Source organism: Ostrinia nubilalis, chromosome 3 (assembly GCF_963855985.1).
Source record: "Ostrinia nubilalis chromosome 3, ilOstNubi1.1, whole genome shotgun sequence".
Classification (NCBI taxonomy): Eukaryota; Metazoa; Arthropoda; class Insecta; order Lepidoptera; family Crambidae; genus Ostrinia; species Ostrinia nubilalis.
The window spans coordinates 12,240,155-12,262,718 of NC_087090.1; the positions used below are offsets into that span (position 1 = coordinate 12,240,155).

The 22,564-nt window shown below is 37.1% G+C and overlaps 1 protein-coding gene across 1 annotated transcript; it reads right to left on the bottom strand.

Moving 5' to 3' along the window:
* Positions 1-898: 898 nt before the first annotated feature.
* Positions 899-22,207, bottom strand: LOC135087956 (venom dipeptidyl peptidase 4-like). The gene is made up of 13 exons (XM_063982822.1): positions 22,062-22,207; positions 17,603-17,762; positions 17,162-17,256; positions 16,138-16,215; positions 9,699-9,751; positions 8,268-8,458; positions 6,789-6,958; positions 5,984-6,628; positions 5,682-5,907; positions 5,190-5,340; positions 4,491-4,651; positions 3,200-3,405; positions 899-1,092 (listed from the first exon to the last, which is right to left on the bottom strand). The coding sequence occupies exons 1-13, from the start codon at positions 22,062-22,064 to the stop codon at positions 1,000-1,002; spliced, it is 2,232 nt and encodes a 743-aa protein (XP_063838892.1). The 5' UTR covers positions 22,065-22,207; the 3' UTR covers positions 899-999.
* Between the last annotated feature and the right edge of the window lie 357 nt (positions 22,208-22,564).

Here is a 22,564-nt window from a genome sequence, read left to right on the forward strand (position 1 = left end):
TGATATAAACCAAAACTATACTCAATACGTTTAATGCTTCCATAATTTAATTTATCCTGGGTTATTTTAAATTTAAATCCAATGTTATGTGGGTGTGTATTTCTTATACTAACAAAATGTCTAGTAAATGGATGTTAGATATAATGCAATACCGGTGATCCCAAATATTTCTAGGTTTATTCCTAAATGACAACTGTAGAATAAAATAACTTTATTTTATAAATTATACGTTTATTCTTACACAGTATTTATTCATAATTATTATCTACTCAAGTGACTATGGTATAATGCATTTGAGAACTTCATGCTCTTTATTGGAGATCACGCTTATATGAACATGGTCAAACACAATCAGAACTTTGACTTATTATGACTTTAAACAACACACTATTAAATTTTGGTCAAAAATCTATGTCATCTCTATAAGGCGGTTATCACACTGCGCCGCGCTCCGCCGCGGAGCGCGGGACGACAGATTTAATCATTGTATGCAAGTACCTCAGTTTGTATAGAAAACACGCGCGGCACTTCACACTGACAACGCGTCTGCGCGCCTGATTTTTTATATAAAATCACGCGGCGCAGTGTGATAACCGCCTAAAGTAGGTGGCGTTTTAACAACATTTTAGCAATACATGCACAATCATAGATAGAATGGAATCGATCCTTCTATATTACCCGATCGAGCTAACTGCACACCTCCCCGCGTTCGCCCCATCCGTCACCATCCGTGTCAGAGAATCGATGTGACGTCACGGCCACCAGGAGCGCAGTTAACTCGATCGGGTTGTATGTTAGTATTAAAATTATTTAAAAACAGTCAGACCTTAGAGCTAGCTAATAAACGGAACCCTAATATACACATTTAGCTATTTACTTTTCCTTCATTGTTTTAAAATTAATTAATTCGTTTCAATTTACAATAGGTCCATTTCGAGTCGTTTCACAATAGTCTACGTCACGAACACTTGCTGGTTAAACGTTTTAACAATACTGGGGTTACGGGTGAAAACATTCCGTCCAGAAGTGGTCCAACGTGTGGTAGAAATGTCGGCTGACGCCCAACAGCGAGTGATTTTCGTCCGTGTAGCTCTGAAAAAAATACGTAGACGAGTCAGAGATGAACATTATACCAAAATTTTGAATGTATTGTCTTCATGGCCTTCGTAAATTATTAAACACTGAGAAATTATATTAAAATAAATACGCAGGTAACTAAGTACACTTCCATAGAAACAAAAAAAACGTCGCTCTTTAGATGTGGATGTATTTTGACTGGTATTTTTGTAAATGTATGACTGGTGTTTTTGGTCTCATAAAAACATACCAGTTATCATTATTATTATTGGTTTTTGGGCCTTTATTTGCGCCAACTCGACCAGGTTTGATCTATTGTGGCAGCCCTTGTCTTTAAAGTTCACTGCTTAGTCCCGTTAAGTCTATAAATTTCCAGATTCTTTGGAGCGTGATATCTGCTATCTCATCCGGGTGCATGATGTGTCGCCCGAGATGGATACTTCTTTTGCTCATAAGCGGGAAGCATGAGCAAAGAACATGCATGGCCGTTTCTTCTTCTGTATGGCAGAATCTGCACAGAGTTTCCTCGCTCATGTTCATGTTCGATTTATGTTTGTTTAGTTTGCAGTGGCCGGTCAGTATTCTAGTCACTGCACAGGCAGCCAGCCAACATACCAGTTAGGTACCTACTTAACTTTAGACGACTCGTTACCTTACTTGTTATTGCTAATAGTTTAAGTAAATAAGTAGTCTATTACAAAAACCTAACTCAAAGCTATTTTAGGAAGGCGAAACAAAGATGTCGTCTACATAGATGGAAATATTCGTAACTATTCTTCAAGTGCTTGTCCAACATTACACGGAAATGAGTGGAAACGATCTGCATAATTAGCAGTAAATTTTTAAGTGCGCCGTAACTTCGCGGGCGGGCGGCGACAATGAGCTAACTAGCCGAAACGAATGCCTTGCTGACTGCGAATTGAAACACTTGCAATGGCTCTACGAGCAACAACGATAGTTTTAAATGTCATTGTTTCAATACAGTTAAGACCTCATGCTTAAAGCATAGTATAAGTACCTAATAATTAGCAGGAAGGCGCTAGACGCAAACCGGGCGATGTGGAAATCATTGGGGGAGGCCTATCTTATGTTCACCAGTCGACGTCCTGTGGCTGAAATGATAATGATGATAATGAATACACTTAAGGATACAAACAGATATTAAGTTAAGATTTAAAATATTTTTACCGTGCGAGGATTGAAGCTACTACCTCTAGCTAGTATTTCCGTACACAAACTAGGTACATCCAACAAATCAGTGAATCCAAATTTCAAATAGTCTTATGACATTTAACTATGTAGACATCAATGAGACGAAATGTTATGTAAAACATTACACATCATGTCAATTACAAAACCGAAGAGAACTTTTGGATATAAACAAACAAAATGACAAACTAACGACGTTTATTGCTTAAACCAATCATATCATTAACGTCAACAAAACTAAAAAGTCGTTAATTTGCGTCGTCTAGCTCAGAAAACGGGCTAGACACCTATTAGCGTGACATCAACCTTAGTGCTAATTGACAGTGCTTTGAACCTTGCGAGCTATTACTTACAGTCAATTATTCATTGCCATTCATTACGAAAAGGCGCTCGAGCCAACTAATACATTACTTTAGTTTACACACTTGTAATTGGCAAAGATTCTTGTCGCGATCGGTTTGCGTAAAAGATTTTAGCCTATTGGATATTTTGATTACTAACATAATTTATTAGGATACAAAATGTTTTCGACGCTGTAACGAAACCTAACTAGAAATCATCAAAGTCGTTAGTTATTTCACATTCTTAATTCTGTTTAATCTGAAAAAAACGACTCTACTATGTAAGTATTACGCTTTTATTAACCAAACATCTTAGCATCCGCAAACATAAATAAATGGATTCGACGTCAATAAGTAGGTCATATGTATAAGAAACAGCGCTAATAAACGAGTGATATTATGTAGTCATCAGTTCCTTATGCAATGGAAGGAAATCATTCCCAATAAAGTGAAAAGTCGAACAAATAATGAATGTTGTCATTGAGTGTTGTTGATATTTGCGTTAATTAGAAGAAAATTCTTGGACCCACAACGAACTTAACCAGAAGAATATAGGAGAAATTAAGGCTCACCATTTGCTCAAAAGCGATATCAGCGTGTTGCAGCTGTTTCGCCAGCTGCATACTATGTTGGTAGTGCACGTTATCGTCCCCAGTGCCGTGGACGAGCAAGAAGCGGCGCCCGCGCAACTTCTCTGCCATGGCGGTGACGTCAGACCGCTGGTAGCCCAGTGGATTCGACCTTGGAATATCCATATACCGCTCTGTGTAGATTGAGTCTGGAGGAAAATAAAAATATTTAAATCTTCTATCTGTGTAAAAGTCAACCGTTATTGACTGATCTACTGAGTGGATTGCACAGCTTGTTATTATGAAGTAGGCAAAGGATTTGTCAAAATTCACCCTCTAAACTTTCCCCGTTCATCCCCTTAGGGCCTAAAGGAACGGGGTTCAAAATAGATAATGTTAAGACTTTTATTTAGAACTGGAGGACTGACGGAACCATGCTATATACTTACCATTAAAAATGAAGTAGAAGCAGATGATTTCAAAAATCTAATATGTCAACTACCTAACGGGTCTAGGCTACCTTGATAAATAGGTTACATAGGCTTTTAAAAGTGACACTCTAACATGATTAATCTACTATAGGTTTTTGGTGTGAAATTACAAGTATTTTAACTAGTAACCTTATCATGAGCCTAACGATATCCAACACGGTCATAGCCATTCACATTTTGATAATAATTGATTGATGGACAAAACAGGCCTTTTTGCATAGTTTTTTTTCTACTAAGTACCAAGTACACACGAATGCAAGGATAATGACCCAAGATTGAATTATGACTTTTAGCCGGTAATTTACGTCAATACTACCGTTTAAATCGTCAATTATTTATGGTCACACTTAATTCATAGTGATGGACGTTATCGCTGTTGAACAAAGACGCAAGACGTGTTTAAGATGGAATCAATCAATGTGTATGCCAAAACAAACCGATGAGTTATTTCGAAGTCTGTACACTTATAGCAAGGATCAAGTTCACTTTCAACATGACCTAACCAGGGAAGGGCACCTATTATACTACTACTTAGTTAAGTCCCAAAAACAAACAAGGATAGTTTAAACGCACCTACTTATCGTTCAGATTTAGGTATCTAATGTTAATTGTGTGAATTTTAATATTGTCTATTTTAAGATTGGTAAATCAACCCCCCTTTTTTCAAAGTATCCCTTCTCCGGACTGTCTGGACTGGAAGGGGTTCCATCCAAGCAACAAGACCGCCTAAGTTTGCTATGATTTTTTGATATATCTAACTAACATCTTTACCAATTTTTCTATGTTGTAACAAGATCTCTCACCATAATACAGCCACGAAGTAACAGGCGCGACGGCCGCTCCGCAAGCCAGGAGTTTCTGGTCGTCCTGGATGAGCATCATCGTGGTCACAAACCCTCCGTAGCTCCAGCCCCATACGCCGATGCGCTTTGGGTCGATGAAGGGGTAAAGGTCCACTAGTCGCCTAAAGTGAGAAGGTAACAACATAACAATAGACAGGGTTTGTATAAAGGCTAATTAGTGACTTTGTTTTTAGGTATATTGTTGTAAAAGTTTAGGAAGATGGGAATTAAAGAAAGGGAATCTGGAACGTGTAAGTATCAGGTAACAAGATTTTGTGTGCTGATTAGACTTTGAAGTCACCGTGAATCAATTCCTGACTATCCCCAATACCTCTTGACTCTATCTTACAGGCGACAGCGCTACATGCTGTAGCATATTTTGATAAAGCTACTTTTCTTAAACCAAGTTTATCTACCTAATTACAGGGTGACCCATTGGTAGGTGCGCAAACAAAAGGATTGATTCTACTGCTCAAATGCAGCAACTTTTCCCAAAAAAAAGGACGTAATTTTTTTGAGAAATAGTTTTATTATTCCTGTACGAAAGTTGCCAGCTTTGAATCAATCCTTTTTGATCCCCCACCAATAGATCCTGCACAAACTATTGCACATGCATTACCCTGCATTAATTTAAGCAAACTAAGTGTATGTGACGCATACCTAATAGCAGCTAAAGTGTCCGTAACCTCCACGGTGCCTAACGCGGTGTTAACCGCATGCATCGCCTCCACTCCCATAACGCCCGATCCTCTCACGTCGATCGACGCTACTATGAAGCTGCGGTTCGACGATAAGTACATGTTGTAGAATTCTGCAAGAATATTTTAGGTTACCATAGATTTTGCAGCAGGTTTGAAGACAACAATAGCCCAACAAACAATAGAATAGGTTTCGATATCTAAGTAACTGCCTATTTGAGCGTCACTAATTCGATCTTCGTCGACCTCTGGACTATCGTGAGGAAACCGCCCCTAACACAAACCTTACCTTTGTTTAGGTCTGCTGAAGGAGTGGACGGGAATATTTTGTTAATTTAACAGCACAAATTTTATTAGGTATCTTGAGAAAATGGGGTCAAATCAGACGTTGGTTACCTGATCATTTAATACTTATCTTATGCAAAGTACTTATAAAGACTTTAGAAGCACTCACCTAAGTCATAGTTATCTTTAACCCTCGTAGTCCCCGGACCTGCGTATACCCTCAGAATCATCGGATACTGCACATCCTTTTGCATGTCAGCTGGCAAAAGCAGTTTGACATGAGAGGTCACGTCTTCCCCTAACGGCAGCACGTTGAACAACGTCAACGGTAATTTGTACTGGCTCAACTTGTGGGCCAATTGAGCATTGTCTTTTAACAGGAGGAATCTGTCACCCTAAAAATAATAAACAGTTTTAGTACTAACAAACCTTAACAATGAATAAAAACCGGGTGTGTGATTGGGAACTTACATTGCAAATATACAAAAATATCTTCGGCGGTACGTTAGATGAACTGCAAGAGACGACACCGAAACTGCCCCCTAAAGAAAACATGGCGGACGTGTAGTGACATGACGGCTCCTTGCACGATATGCACCGCACCACGCCACGCGTCGTCGCCCACAGCTGCCTCTGCCACGGAATACTGCCAGGCGCCACGATGTAGTAAACCGTGTCCGTATCTTGATCCCATCCCAAAATCTCTGTCACAGTCGAGTTTCCAGGACTCAAGTCTTCAGTCGTAAGCGTATTAAAATCAAACCGAGCAGCGTGTGGAAACCTTTGATCTTCATGATACAACGGCTGGATCTCAACCATTTTCGTGCCAGTTCTGTCGAAGAAGGGCTGGGTGATGTCAACCCACCCATTATGCTCTGTATGCTCATTCACCATACTGCATTTGTCCTGCTTCAAATCGCAATTGACTAGGATGCTAGTACTTTGTCGGCGGTTAAGCCACAGCACGACCAGGTTCTGATCCGATGCCCAGTTCACTCTGCCCAGGATGTGGTCGATGCCAACGACGTCGACTGGGGCTGGTATGATCCATGGTTCTATGGTAGGGTCGTCCAGTTTCACGACGCGAAGACCGACTTTAGGGTTGACGCGACCTGCCTGACATACAGAATTTTACTATCACAAACAAAGATCTCTACACAAATAAAGGTAGTCGACAGAACACCTGTTTACATAATAAAGAAAAGTGTCGTTTTATCGTTTCTTCTAGTATTTTTATAGGGTCATTTGTGGTACAATTATAAGTGATTTCACTAACCTTCGGATACTTGAACTCTACCAGCTCAGGGTACTGATTGTTGATGTCCGACGCGTTACCATAGTAGGGGTAGATTGCGGACTCTACGAACGTATCGTTGAACGACGCTATTGCCAAATATGTGCCGCTGGGCGAAAACCACATCGCTTCTGCTGCATTGAACACCTCCTCTGCAAAAACAGTATTCATCCAAGCTTCATATTTGTATAATTGGACGGTTTTATCAGTAGCTTGTTCAGTTTTGAAAATGTTAGATAAGAATAAAATTGTAAATTAACTTCTTTTAAATTTAAGTATCCTTAGAACATTTAAAATGGGGAGGTCTGTAACGACACACTAATTAGTAGGTATGGCGGTATTCGTAGCATCTGTAAACCACTGGGGTTAGCAGAAAAAAAATGTTTTGCCGGGCTTGAAAATGCAAAAGAAAATTAAACTTTTAAAAGCTGTGAGTGTGAAATCCCTCATTTTTAAATATGTTTCCGAAATATGGCGGTGGAGTCGGAAAAACAGTTTTATTATTTATTGAATAACAAAAGTTTTCGCTTGATTGGTGTTTCACCAAATTGCTATTTCACCAAAATTGCTGTTTCACCAAAATCCCTCAGATCTCGTTAACCTCATTCATTTTAGTTTATGCAGCAGTGGTTTTACAGTTCCTCTAAATGCATAAATTTAAATAGATAACAATCACACTTTGTCCATTCGTTACAGTTTTAAACTTGTGGTCATAAATCGCGTACAAATATGAAATTTACATTTTGTTATTACAGTAGGTACGCACGATAAATGATGTATAATTTATTCTTTACGTAAATGTATAATCATGACGTCATTTCTAGAGAGCAAACAGTAATTCAATTAAATAAGTTATAAGTATGTCAATAGTGTGAAATCAAACACGTAATAATAGTATTTGTCGTCATTGTTCGATTATCGTAAAAATTTCATTCAGTTCATTGCCAAGAGGCAGGTAAAATTGTCAAGTGGAGAAAAGACATAAATAATATATCCTTGGATTTGTCACACAGCGCGATATTGTTCCGCTTGAACTTAAACCAATCACAGGATAGAGATAGAGTCTATAACTGTGATGTACTTAATTTAATTTGGATCATTGTTTTGTTAATTACACTGACCTATGCATAACTCCCTAAAAATACCCGCAACCAAGGCAGAATCACAGAAAATTGTGCGTCACGAACGCGCAACCAAACGCGTCATCATAAGTAGGACGTGGTAGGACCTAATAAAAGCAAAATGAGTGGACTGTAAGACTTCCCGCAGAATATCGACTCTTCATTGGCTGATAGTTGGATCAGTCAGTATAACGAACAAGTATGAAAATGCGCACATTACACTGATTTGGTATTGGCTGATGCCTCATACAAATTAGACCGATAAAAAGTGTGTAGTCTGCGGGGGCTCTAACTGTAATATAAATGCAAGGCCTTATTAGAAATCTTTATAAAGGTATACCTTCATATATCCAATCGGTGGCTCCAAAGTAGACTTCCCCAGGCACCCCTTGCGTGGTGAGCTGAGTGACTGATTCAGGACTGGACGCGTCAGGCAGGTAGAACACATTGTTGTTGTACACGTATGCTAAACCACCATTGCTGCTCCATATCGCCACTTGGAGCGGGCCTTGCCCTATTTTGTAGATAGATCTAAGAACAATACAAGATTTTTTAGTTTAAATGAAGTAAAATTTCGCATATGTAAGCCTTTAAATGCTTTAGTTGTAGTGACTGAAGTAAGATTTCACATCGGCCTTGAAAGTGCTATATTTTATTATTTAATATTACGATATGTATGTTATTAATTACATTGCAAAAACAATAATTAGGTACCTATGCTAAATATAGGGAGTAGATGTTGATAGGCTATAGCGACTCTGTTACCCAAGATATCTCCACGTGGAGTTCATTCCATGGAGTCAGATACTATACTATACCACTACCAAGGGGTCAGATAGTCATGCAAGATATTATTCCGTCTTTTAACAGGTACAGAAAACTTAAAATGTTTTGCCTAAGATAAATTGTAGAGTTTCATGTTTCCCAGACATTTGCGCAAGGGATCATTCACATCGAGCCATCGGAATGCCCTTTCGATAAACAAAGAACTTGTCTTTTTTCCCAAAACGAAATCCACACGCTCCAGACATTACTTTCGAAACAAATGTCGATGGACAACGAGTCGGCGTCTGCGCCATTCACATCGCGAAGTGAATTTTGCAATCAGTCGGGTGCACTATCATAAAATTCGACCGGTAAGTACAGTCCACAGACTACATTTTTGTAACAAAATGGCACTTGTTACCACTGCAATAAGAAACCACAGCTCGATGTGCCTTTGTTTATAGCAAGTAATCGAACAAGGAATTTTGGATTGAAGGGAACGGTCTTGTGGAATATTTTTACGATTCAGTTTGTTATTTGAGGGCTGCCTAAAGTGGAAAGTACGTTTGGTGGATAACTTCTCAGTCTTCTCAGTGTGGTTGCGAATTTGATTCCCGCTGAGTGAGGTAAATGTGAACACACACCACGTAATATGTTAAACAAAAAATGTAGTTGGAGCGATAAATGTAGAGCCAATGGAACTTAATTTACATTTTAATTTCTATTGTAAGTACTTAGGTACTTACCTACCTAAGTACATTAATTTATTTTATTCTGAGTAATGTAAAAGCGTACCTACAGTAAATATAGCAATCAATCAAGTCACTGTGGTAGTTATTTTAAACCGTACATTTCAAAATAACTCCACATCTTTAAAACAATGTTACTTCCATCACATGTAACTACAGACAATGGGGATATTATATTTTATGCTAATGTATTTCTTAACTGAATAAAGCATCAATCCAACAAAATATTTTTGAAACAAATTATTAATTATACTCACTTATTTTCTAGGTCATACACCGAATAATCAGCAATACTCGAATAACGATATACCTGAAACACGTTAAACTTTAGTAAAGGTTAAAAATATAAAAAATGATAGCACAATTTCATAAAAACAATAAATGTTCGTGTGAAATCAAAACTATTTTAAACCTTAGCTCTAAGATATAACCTCAGTTTCATAACGGTTCATACTTTAATGAATGTATAATAAAATACAATAAAGTGTCCTCTCACTCAGAAACTAGGCTTGTTACACCTTGACCCGTGTGTCTAATGAAACAAGTGAACGTAGGTATTCACCAAGGGGATACTAAAATTAAAAACAAAATGTTAATGTAAACTATTTTTTCTTTTAAATTAAATTTTGCGCACGTACAACGCGTCATCATAATCAAATAGTTCGTAATTCGTAATACCATACCCAAAGTGGCCTAAAAGTTGACAACACAATCTTATTCCAATTATAACAAAGACGTATTGCGAACTTTTTGGCTACTTTGGGGGTCACGAAATATTTGACGCTAACTGTACCTACGACGTTTTATTTATCTAATATGTTGCTCCTTTCAAAATACAGAAAATTATGGCAACATTCCACAATGGGCCCAGTGCCTCATAAATTAGCAGTAGAGAAAATATGCTTCGTTTGCATGCATGGGCAATAAAGCAGATCGTTCCGATGAGTGAAATTACTCCTAATCGTGCCCAAGTTATGGTGATTTTACAAGAAACATATCGAGTGGTAGAGATGGGTAACTCAGTAACTCAGGCGCAGCTAACTGGGGCTATACTGAGTTAACCCAATATTGCACCGTAGCGCAAAAATGGACCTGTATGTACCGTACATAATACCTATGTTTAGAATTCGTTTGGTGGAGTAGGAGAGTAAGACTCTATCGCGCGTATTCACAAACGATACTTGCTTAAGGCTTGGTATTTCTGCTAAAGTAGGTATTTCGCGCTGTCAAAATCTGCGCGCGCAATACTTCGCCGAAGTCAGCGCGCCAAAGAGCTCTCGCGGCTACACAGTATAGAAATACGCAGTTGGTTAGGTTAGGTTGACTTCCTTCCGTTCAAGCGTCACACTCACAGCACTTTCTAATACAAATCATATCCAAGTGATACAAATTAAAACAACTTTCAAAATTTTTGGGAATTTAATTTAGAATCGAATAAACATAGAATATAACTGCCAAAGTAAACACGGTTCAAAGAGGCGTGGCGTCACCCGACCTTCCGGAAGTTCCGCGCCGGCTAAAAGAATTTCAAGATTACGTCACCCGACCTATCGGTAGATCCTCGGGAGCTTGAACGATTGGAAAAACATTTTATGATCAGTTACTCGTAGTAGCGATTATTTAGAGCTTGGATAATAAATTATAGTTGTTGCAATTCACAAAGCTTTGCATGTGGTTAATTACATTAATCAGTACACGCATCAATTTTGTTCAGTCTTTTTGTTTATTAATAAATAAAAATATCATACTAAAATTGCATACATATTTGTTTGTATTGGTCTGGGCGTTTTCTTTCCATAATTTATGTATAACGTATGTACGGGGCTCTGTATCGAAAATCACTATGAGCAATAAGCATCACACACGGTTACCTGGAGTGCATTACCGCAGCAAAAAGCTTGCCATCTTAAATGAACGGTATAATATCGAGGTTTCGTCAGTACAGTTGCGAACAAAGGTGTTTGTGTAGTGTAGTTGAGTTGAGAGGTCAGATTATTGAAATAATAAAACGAACATTTTATTTTTTAAATACATTTTAAAAATAATTTACATTACAGATAACAATGAGAGGATGACATTGCAAGGTGGTGCCAGTCCAGTCTTAAATCCGTTGATATATGCTGCATCTGCCATGTTTTTGGCTAAAAGATTCTTCTATCTTGCAGCTTAGGCCTTTAGCTACAGACCTTAGACAGTATTTTTGAAACATTCTTACGCATGGTGGAGGAAGGGACGCTCTAGAGCAGTGGTTCTTAACCGGTGGTCCCCGGACCACGGGTGGTCCCTGGAGGCATTCCAAGTGGTCCGCGATGTGCACTTGCACACCTTGGTCAAAACCACTTTTAACTGATTTTTGCAGTCAAACTGGTTTTGACCGATTATGAGGTGGTCCCAGACAAGACAGAAATTTGGTAAAATGGTCCCTCATGACTTAAAGGTTAAGAACCACTGCTCTAGAGACTCAAAACTACAAGGATACACATGAACTCCAGTTTTAAATCCGTTGATATCTGCTGCATCTGCCATGTTTTTGGCTATAAGATTCTTCTATCTTACGGCTTAGACCTTTAGCTACAGACCTTAGACAGTATTTTTGTGAAAATTCTTACGCATGGTGGAGGAAGGGACGCTAGACACTCAAGTCTACAAGGAGTCACATCAACTCCAGTTTTAAATCCGTTGACATCTGCTCCATCTGCCATCTTTTTGGTTAGAAGATTCTTCCATCTTGCAGCGTAGACCTTTAGCTACAGACCTTAGACAGTATTTTTGTGAAAATTCTTACGCATGGTGGAGGAAGGGACGCTTTAGAGACTCAAGTCTACAAGGAGTCATATGAACTCCAGTTTTAAATCCGTTGACATCTGCTGCATCTGCCATCTTTTTGGCTAGAAGATTCTTCTATCTTACAGCTTAGACCTTTAGCTACAGACCTTAGACAGTATTTTTTATTATTTATTTGTGTCAGTGTGCTCTTCTAAAGAGTGTAAGACGATTGTATGTAGGTACTATTAAAATGTAATTTTAACTCATTGGTTTTGTCTCATATTTGAGGAATGTACTATGTATCATGAGTAGAGTCTTCGTTTAAAAGGATGCGAACGATTTAAATTTCAATAGGTAGACAAAATTGAATTGAATTTAAGCTTTCTCCAGTAACACTGATATTATTATACTGTGACTCATCAAAGTCATCATTGTCAAAAATATTGACAAATCGCGAACTGTCACGGCCAAAAAACTGACACGCGTCCGTCCTCCGTAAGCGCCACCGCGCGACTGATTGAGATTGTCCAAGCCGTCATGGACGATTTTTTCCACATTTTTTAACATAGTAACTAAATAAGACGCAATATAAAAATTTCATCCGTTAAAAGCCCTCAAGTTATTTCTGAACTTTAGTTTAGTAAAAGATTGAGAATCTCAAATCGCTTATTTTAAAAATAAAACCATAAATAGAAAACGAATAGAGGTAACTTTGGGAATTTATTCTATCGAGTCAACTTCATTAAATCGTGTTTCCATCCGTTAATAGCCCTAGAAAATATCCTCAACTATGCCCAATAAAAATCTTAGCCTTTAATTTTACTGTTTAGTACCTCAAAAATGAAAAATGAAAACCTCATTTTCGCCATTTTCTCTGCTACCCGGCCTTAAGTGAAGCAGTAAATCGAACGCACAGCGTTAAATAGAGCTCTGTAATTGGTACGAGTCAGACCCTGTGCGTCCAAGCGCACTGTGAAACCTCATAGTAATGTTTGTGAATACGGGCGTATGTTTTCCTCATGTTTTGTAGAGTCGAGAAACCATCTTAAGGTAGATTAATTAAGTAGAGGTGAGGAGTTAAAAGAAAATAATACGAATGTGATCACAATCACCTGTATACGACATGAATCAAGTAGGTAATCTAATATTGTCATCTAGAAAAACACGCTTGTTAATTTGAGCCATGGTTTTAATGAGATCGAGAGCAATTAACAGTCATAAATAAACTAGTATGTAACATTGCAGTAACATTGCTAAAATGTTAATAGGATTTTTATTCGTTAACTCTTAAACTACGTGATGAATGTAATGCGGATTTCAGCGCGTGTGTGGAATCCGTGTAATAGGTATTTAAAAACATGTATGAAACAATGAAATGCGGGCAACCCGCATGCGGACCACACGCGTGCCATAATCCGCATCACAGGAAAAAGGCATAACTTAACAGTCAAATTTGGGATTTTTCAGGAACTGCCTATATTTTATCGGAATAAGAAATAGTTTATGACACTCAGAAATAGTAAAGCTTTGTGTTGGTGTTATTTCTTGTTCTGAATCTTTTAAGATAAAATTTGGCAAGAAAAAATACATAGCTGTCTGTCTACAGGAAGGACATTAGAAAACAAAGAAGAAAAATAAATAGATGTTCTAATTTCTTTGGGGGAAAATCTATATACAGGGTGTCCCGTAATGTAACGTCAAGCCGGAACTGGGTGTTGAGGCAAGTTGTGCTGGTTATCAGAAAAATATAAAAAAAAATCTATGTGGCATATTTTAATAATAATAGGCATTTAAAAAAAATCAAAAAATTCTACTCCAGGTGACGGTCCTTTTGCTCGTTTTGCCACAAATCTTCACTTTTTCCAAATTTTTTTTTTGTTATGTAACCCTGAATAATGCTTCTCTAAATTGTTATCAAAATTACAAAACCAGCTGCTCCAGCTTGGATGAAAAAATACATTATTCCCAAAAAAAATTTCAAAATAAAAATTTTGCCTAGTTTAAACTGACTGTACTGAAAAAAAAATGTACTACGCGAGTGTGGCAAGTGACGTCATAATTTGGCGCATTTAGTAAGGATTCCAAAATGGTATAACACTTGGTAAATTTTTGCTGTAATTGTCGACAATTTTTGTTTTTTTGGAAATAATCCCGTTTTTAACTTTATCTACCTTGGTTAAAACTTATTATTCTAATGTGCCCAAAATTCAAGTTTCTGTGACTGACTACCATACAGTCAGTCACAGAAACTTTTGTCACCATGACAGTAATTAGTAGTTGACATACTGTGACAAAAGTCACCCGTGCGCGCGCGCCTTTACTACCTGCTCTGCCTGCACTTGTACTTGGTAACAGGGATAATAAGGATATGAAGTTTCGGTTATGGATACGGTTACGGATATTAGAATAATATTATACCGGTTTCGGTTACGGTCACGGATATGAAATCATTTCAGATTATCCGAAAGTCTCGGATAATTTCGGTTACGGAAGTATTAGAATTTCAAAAATGTAGGTATAATTCAAATAGCAAGATGCTGCGTGAGCGTGACCCACATAGCTACTTTATGTACCAACTAAGACGACACCTATGTATGATAAAGGTAAAACAGGCTGGCATATTAGATGGTGCCAGCGAATGCCAGACAAGTTGGTAACAAATATTAAGATTTAAGGTACAATTCCAAGACGGACCGCAGACCGCAAACTGCAAAACTATGAAATCGGCAGCGCGGCATTGCAGCTGCGGCGTGTATACTGCAGATTTCATAGAGTTTTGCAGTTTGGCCTTTATCCGAAACTATCCGTAACTTTTGAATTAGTTTCGGTTACGGTTATGGACATTTTTTTATTTCGGATATCCGATAGTTTCGGTTACGGTTACGGATATCCATAACATCCCTGCTTGGTAAGATGGCCCTCTCCGTCCCGCTCATACCTTTTAAAATGGCTTCTCCACCTCACTTAAGCCAGAAACTTGAATTTTGGGCACATTAGAATAATATTTTTAACCAAGGTAGATAAAGTTAAAAACGGGATTATTTCCAATAAACAAAAATTGTCGACAATCACAGCAAGATTTTACAAAGTGTTATACCATTTTGGAATCCTTACTAAATGCGCCAAATTATGACGTCACTTGCCACACTCGCATAGTACAATTTTTTTTCAGTACAGTCAGTTTAAACTAGGCAAAATTTTTATTTTGATATTTTTTTTGGGAATAATGTATTTTTTTCATCCAAGTTGGAGCAGCTGGTTTTGTAATTTTGATAACAATTTAGAGAAGCATTATTCAGGGTTACATAACAAAAAAAAAATTTGGAAAAAGTAAAGATTTGTGGCAAGACGAGCAAAAGGACCGTCACCTGGAGTAGAATTTTTTGATTTTTTTTAAATGCCTATTATTTTTAAAATATGCCACATAGATTTTTTTTTATATTTTTCTGATAACCAGCACAACTTGCCTCAACACCCAGTTCCGGCTTGACGTTACATTACGGGACACCCTGTATATAAAAGAAAGTCGTGTTAGTTACTCCACTTATAACTCAAGAACGGCTCAACCGATTTAGCTGAAAATTGTCAGGGAGGTAGTTTAGAGCCAGGAGAAGGACATAGGATACTTTTTATCCCGTTCGAAATAAAAAAAAAGTCTGCTTATTTATTGCCATTAGGGCAGAACAAAGTTCGCCGGGTCAGCTAGTGTATAATAAATACCCATTCACTTTTCAAGTTTCAACTTCCCATAGGACAATTCAACATTTCATAAGAGTAATATTTTGAAAAGAAGTCACACTAACAGTAAACATAAATAACAGACCGTGCAAACAACTATTAAATTAACGCCTAGCACGTACCGAGTCATACATAAGTAATTACTCGTCCGCATAGGAAATGACGTCGTCGGACCCATCTAAAACAGCTTACCTTCGTTTTGTTGGAGGCCAGAAGTACGAACTTCCCATTTTCAGAGAATGAAGACAGCACGTATTCGTTCAAATTGTACTGAAACAAATTGGTAATATTTAGGACATATGAAAACTAAAATCTCTGCTTAATACTTAAAACCTTGCAAATTGCAAATATCTTACTAGGTACCCTTCAATATCATATGGATGCAATAAATTATTGAGAGGTATAAGTGTAACTCTGATGATAAAATACTAAAAATAGAATAATTCATATTATTTCATTTATTTACATTATAATTCATACTAAAAATATTTCATAAAAGCTGTAATGTACCTTATTAATTAAAATTATTATTATTTCCGAATTGAAAAGTACCTAAAGCTATGTTTTTTCACCTTACTTACGGTAACAAATTCCAAATTATCGTTGTATTCAAAAAACAATTTTAAAGATAGGTGGATAACGGATTTATTTTTTGAATAGCTAATCAAGATATCAAAACTTTTACGCTAGCGCCATATTATTTTTATATCACAATATAAAGAAATCTTAAACTCGAATTAAAAAACTAGAACAATCTCGTATCCCGCATTAAATAACACTAAAACAAATGACTGCATTATGCAGTGCGTGCTAACTGCTATAGTCCAAAGAGAACGGTCAGTTCAGTGCAAATTCCAAGGTTAACGTTCAAGAAGCTGATAAGTGTCATGATAGAGTCACACAATGTCTGTTTACACTCACAACATATAGCTGTCACACCGGTTTTTCATATTATTTTATTACAATACATACTTCATACACATCCGTTTTATTTAACGCTATCAGTACCGTGGCAAATTATGTGCATGGGTGTATCTTGGGTTATTTTTAGGGAGGTGTCGGGACTATCGATTACCTAATAAATCTGAAGAACAGCTATGGTACACTGCTTAGGAAAGTAGGGTAGGTATATTTTTATTGGAATATATTTTGAAACGCAATCAAAATGTATTTGCATGTTCAGATTCGTTTGTTCTATTTTTTCTATGACACTCACCAATTCGCTCTCGGTCAGAATCGTGGTAATAGTTTGAGACAGCGCGTTGAATTTTAACATCCCAACACCCGGCTCTCTGCGGATATATTCTGAGTCTGTAATAAAAATACTATCGTTAATTTTCAGTCATAATTATGAACTCGGAACAAATCTACTATGAACTACATTTTTACTGCTTTTCTACCTTCATTGGATAATGTGCAGATCAGTGCCACTACGTCATAATGTCACATAATAATATGGATACTCTTAAGTGTAGGTCTTCCAAATCTTCCAGTTGCCTTTTTATGAATTAAAATTAGAGTAAGTAGGTCTTTCTATTGCAAGTGGAAAATAATTACCTAATGATTTAATATAAGAAATAACTTGTCGCGTTCGGCCTTTCGCCTAGTGCTTGCTAACTACAATACGCTTATTTTGTGTTTACTAATGTTCACCAACCTGAAATCCATTGGACTGACAGTCTGTCAGGATAGAAGTCCCTGAGAGGCACCACCTCCTCCAACGTGAACGCCTTGAGCACTCTCTGAGGGAACGGCGACGATTCTGTTTGGCAGCACAGAATCGCTGCCATCAGCAGGAACTGCACACTTCTGGCCTCCTAAAACACATTTTTATTACACTACCCTTGCTTATTAAATAAAGCCTAAAACCGTTAACAAATAATACTAATAGGGCTCGGTTTCTGAAATGGGATATCCAGCTTGAGCGTACTCATCTAAAATCAAAAAAGTATATAAGTAGTATATCCGTTAAGTGGGTGCTAGCCCATAACACAAGCATTAAGTTGCTTACTTTGGGGCTAGCTGGCGCTATGTGAAATTGTCTAAAGATTTATAAAAAAAGATTTATCATCTCTACTTCTACTCACTCAAGGATGAATTTAATACCTACGAAAAGTGAATACTTGATTAGAAGATGAATACGCTCAATCCAAAAATCTCAATTCAGAATCCGGGCTTAGATCGGTAGAGTAACGCAACAGTTATAGAGTCACACAAGTGAAATAAAAACATGCTATATTACTTCATCATTCAAACAATGCATAAAAACAATGCAAAAATGCATTTCATTATTTCTAAAAGGCCTCTAAATATTGATAAAAAGAATAATGATTATGAATGAATACAACGGATCGTCTGGGAAGTCTCTTTAGATAATTTTTAATATTTTATTTTTATTTTTATTTCTTTATTGGGAAAACATACAGCTTAAAATATAACACAGGTAGCATACAAAAATGAGGATGAGGATGATACCACAGATGATACTGAAAAGCTGAAACGTGCTGGTTTAAGTACCTTCGTCCCGAGTTGGACGAATGCTAAAATAATGCTAGCTCGCACTAAGCGTTTCGATGACTCTTTTATAATGCGAACGGCTAGGGACTGGAATTTGTTGCCTGCTGCTGTCTTTCCCGAAGACTATAATCCGGGCCTTTTCAAGGCGAGAGTGAATAGGCACTTGCACGGCAGATATGTACCATCCTAGACTGCATCCCACTTAACATCAGGTGCGATTGTGGTCAAATACTTGTTATGCAAAAAAAATGTAACTGGAAGATTACAGACAGCAAAACTGAAATGGGAAACTTATCAGGCTTCATCCTCAAAGAAGTGTAATATTCCGACATTTAAGTATATTTACCTACTTTAAAACACTTACGAGAAACACGATACGTTCGATTCTAATTCTTGTTGACCTACTAGCAGCTGGGCAATCTTGTTATATCATAAGCATAATTATTTTCCTCCTGGCTATTGAAAAACAGAAAACCTTGATAATACAGTAGCATAACACATGATAATATGCGATAGTTATCGCGATACCACGCAGCGCAATTTGCGGTCCGCCGGCGCGGCGTGGCATATTTCCAAAACATGTTTATTTTTGAAGTTATCCTTATTTGATTTTTGTTTATACCTATTGGAAACAGTTAGACATGAAAGTGAAGACGTCTATACCTATTCTGAAACGCAAAAGTATGATTCTACACTCAAGAATAGTTAATCAGAAAAACCAATAGCCTACTCAAATCTGTTTAAGAATTTGGATTGAGTTTCTAGTGGGTACTACGAAAAACGAAATGCAGATGCGAAAAGAAAATATCAAAATTTCACAGGACAAAAATGACACTCTTTCTAATTAATTTATCATACTAAAACCCATCAAAGGGTTAAAGCTGCAGAGCGTGCCAAAGAAATGCCTAAACTTCCAAATACTAAAACACAACCCACTTCAGTATTCAAATAAAAACAATGCAAAAATGCATTAATTGGAGCAACGCACTTGATATCAATCCAACTTCATTCCAAGAGGCCTTGCTCTTTTATATCCAACAACTCTCCTTCTGGCGCAGTCGGGTAAAAAGGCCTATGGATTAGCTGGCATGAATGCTCATAACGGATTACGAGGCCAATATATCACAGGTCAATGTCAATTTGCGACTTTCCATGCGAATACCAGTCCACTAGATGGAGTTGGCTGGGTATCACCCCCAAGTAGGGTTACCATAAGTTACCAAATTGATATTTCCTTCGCATCTTCGAAACTAAGGTTTATCTCAACTCGCATCGAGTTAGGTCAGATATACAACTAGGTAGAAAAATTTATAATTTTCAATATTTCATCATCGAAGGAGCAGAAAACATCTAGGAGAACATAATCATCATTGCGTTACTCTATAATTTAGTAGTCAAAATATAAGTCCAGTTAAACTTGTTAAACGATTTATAACAATAACGTAGCTTTCATCAAAATACGTCATCAATTAGTGTTTATAGTACCTATTATCGCTGTTCGTTCATATTTTTTATAAGCGTAAGCGAGTTTTAAAGCTAAAACAATTAAAAGACCGGTTGAAACCAGATCGGAGAGCTAAAAATCTGGATATGTCCAGCCAAATTCGTACAGATGGTGACCCCACACCATAGCCAAACGAACAAAAAGTCTAGGCCGAAGTTGGCACCAGCACAATGAAAATAATGGAAAGCAAAAACAATTTCGCATTATGTCCCGAGAGTCAAGACAGATTGTAAAACAAAACGACTCAAGAAATGTCGTATAAAACATCTAATGGGATTATTGGTAAATTGCTTTTAAAAAAATATAACTTCGCTAAAACTTTTGTCTAAAAGTTACGTGCACTATATATACATTTTTCAATTGCATTTCTAATCTAGATAACAACTCAGTTTTAACTTGTATTCATTTTAGCCTTTAGCTTTAAAATAAACAACTTGAAAAAATCGAACTGCCTAAGGCGGGAATCGAACCCACTGCTTTAAAATAGCAAAAAAAAAACGCTTTAGTTCAATTCGCTTGTTACTACCTAATGTAACTTATTGTTAACGAACTACACTAATTTAGCTAGCTCTTTCGCTAATGCCCGTCGCATGCTGACAGGACATAACGCTGCTCTTTTTCCCCATTTCCAGGGAAACGGCTTGCATTTAATAATAACTCAACCTACCCTTTGATTTCACCACTAAATGACAGCCGTTAAATTTTAAAATCCCTGCTATAGTTTATAATTTCACAGCATCGCTGCATAACAAATCAATTACAATATTTACAATTTCACCGAGCTAATGAAAATTTGTTTAGGAATTTACATAAAAGTAAACTGATAAAAGAATTCACGGCCATTGCTATAACATAAATATGAGGCGAACGAACCGAGAGACGCGACGTGCATCCTAATGCGTGTGCCAGCCTACTCACTTTGAGGAAGAGTTTTATTCCGGTACATATAAATAAATACAAACTGATATTATGTTTAATTTTGCAGCTGAGCTTTTCAATTATTATAAACGTGCATTTTATGCCTACATTCTATTCTAATTCGTTATAAGCATATAAGACCTTTTCAGCCAGTTTGTCCTGTCCTGTCACCACTCGGAACTGTTGCTGATGAGAAATGGCAGAAATAATAGTATCATTTGGCTGTTACAGAGTTTCTGGCAGTTGGTTAGAGTTTAAATTTATTGTTGTCGCAATGTTGTAAATTAATTCTAAATTGACTTATTTAACTCTTTTCTAAGGCTTCGAACTTTGTCCTTTATAAAAGTCCGCACACTACTTACTTAGTGCCTACTTACTTACTTACTCCTCATCTCTGTCTTTTCTGTAGCAGAGACCTTTTGGCTCATCTATTTAATTAGTATTATTATATGATAATTAGCAAAGTCACAACTAGTTAATAGACAAAATTAACTTAATTACTGCCTTCATGAATTAAAAATCCATGGGTTTTGATGGTAAAACGTGTGCCGTTAGAGAAACTGTATTACAACAATAATAAGAGTATTTTTCACTAGTCATATAGGTAGCTGTTACATTATTTCAATTAGTTTTAATGTATTCACATACGTAAAATTTTAATTACTAAGTATAAAATAAACACCATGACCGAACACTTGTCTATCTCAATTCTCAAACTACAACACCTGACATAACTACATACAGTTATAAGTACCTACTTATATGATGTATGAAGATAAATACCCAGACAGAAGAACAATGATCATCCGAGAGATACAACAATGATCAAAAATTGAACATGACAACAACCGTGACGTCAAACTAAATAACAATAACTAACCGTAACACACGGCTGGATATTGAACGCGAAGTGTTTTCAATATTTTTTTATTCCAGCCTATCTGAATTGTGTGTATTTTGACGTTTCAATTTCCACTATTCGACTTTACGATCCAATAAAAACGACCGCTGAATAAGCAGAGAAACTATAAATTAATCCTCGGTTAACTGCTATTGTTTTTGTGTAAACTTTATCGAAATTGGTTTATTGTTTAATCTCAGCGTACACTGCATTGTTTTCATATCGTAGAATAGTAAAAGTGTTCTCACGTCAAATCACTCGTGTCGTTATACTCACCATATCACGTGACCGCACTAATATTCACTCACAGGACGCGAGGTTGAGTCCTCCTCAATGAAATCTAAGTGGTCCAATCAGATCGCATCACACTGGCACTGAGCTGCGCACAAGCAATCGCGGAGCCGCGCGGTCACCGACTGCGCCGTGCACCGCACCGCTCCTAGTAATCCCCTAAACTTGTCAGTAAATTAAGAATTAAAAACACTTGGAGGCATTAAGTAAGTACCTTCACATGGTAATTTGGTAATGAAAATCACCTCTCAGCGGGTCGTTAAACTCCTGTTTCCTTAACACAGTAACGCACTTAAGAAGTTAACTGTTTCATTTAACTTTCTACATTTGAAATATTCAGTAAGTAGTTAGTTAACTGTTGTACTATCTGTGTAAATAATAGTTACTGGCATCACCTTCAAATCGTGATAAAATAACGAGGGGTCCTAGCAACGTCCAATGTCAACTGCTGATCTTTGTGTGGGCTAAATAGGACTAGGACACATGAG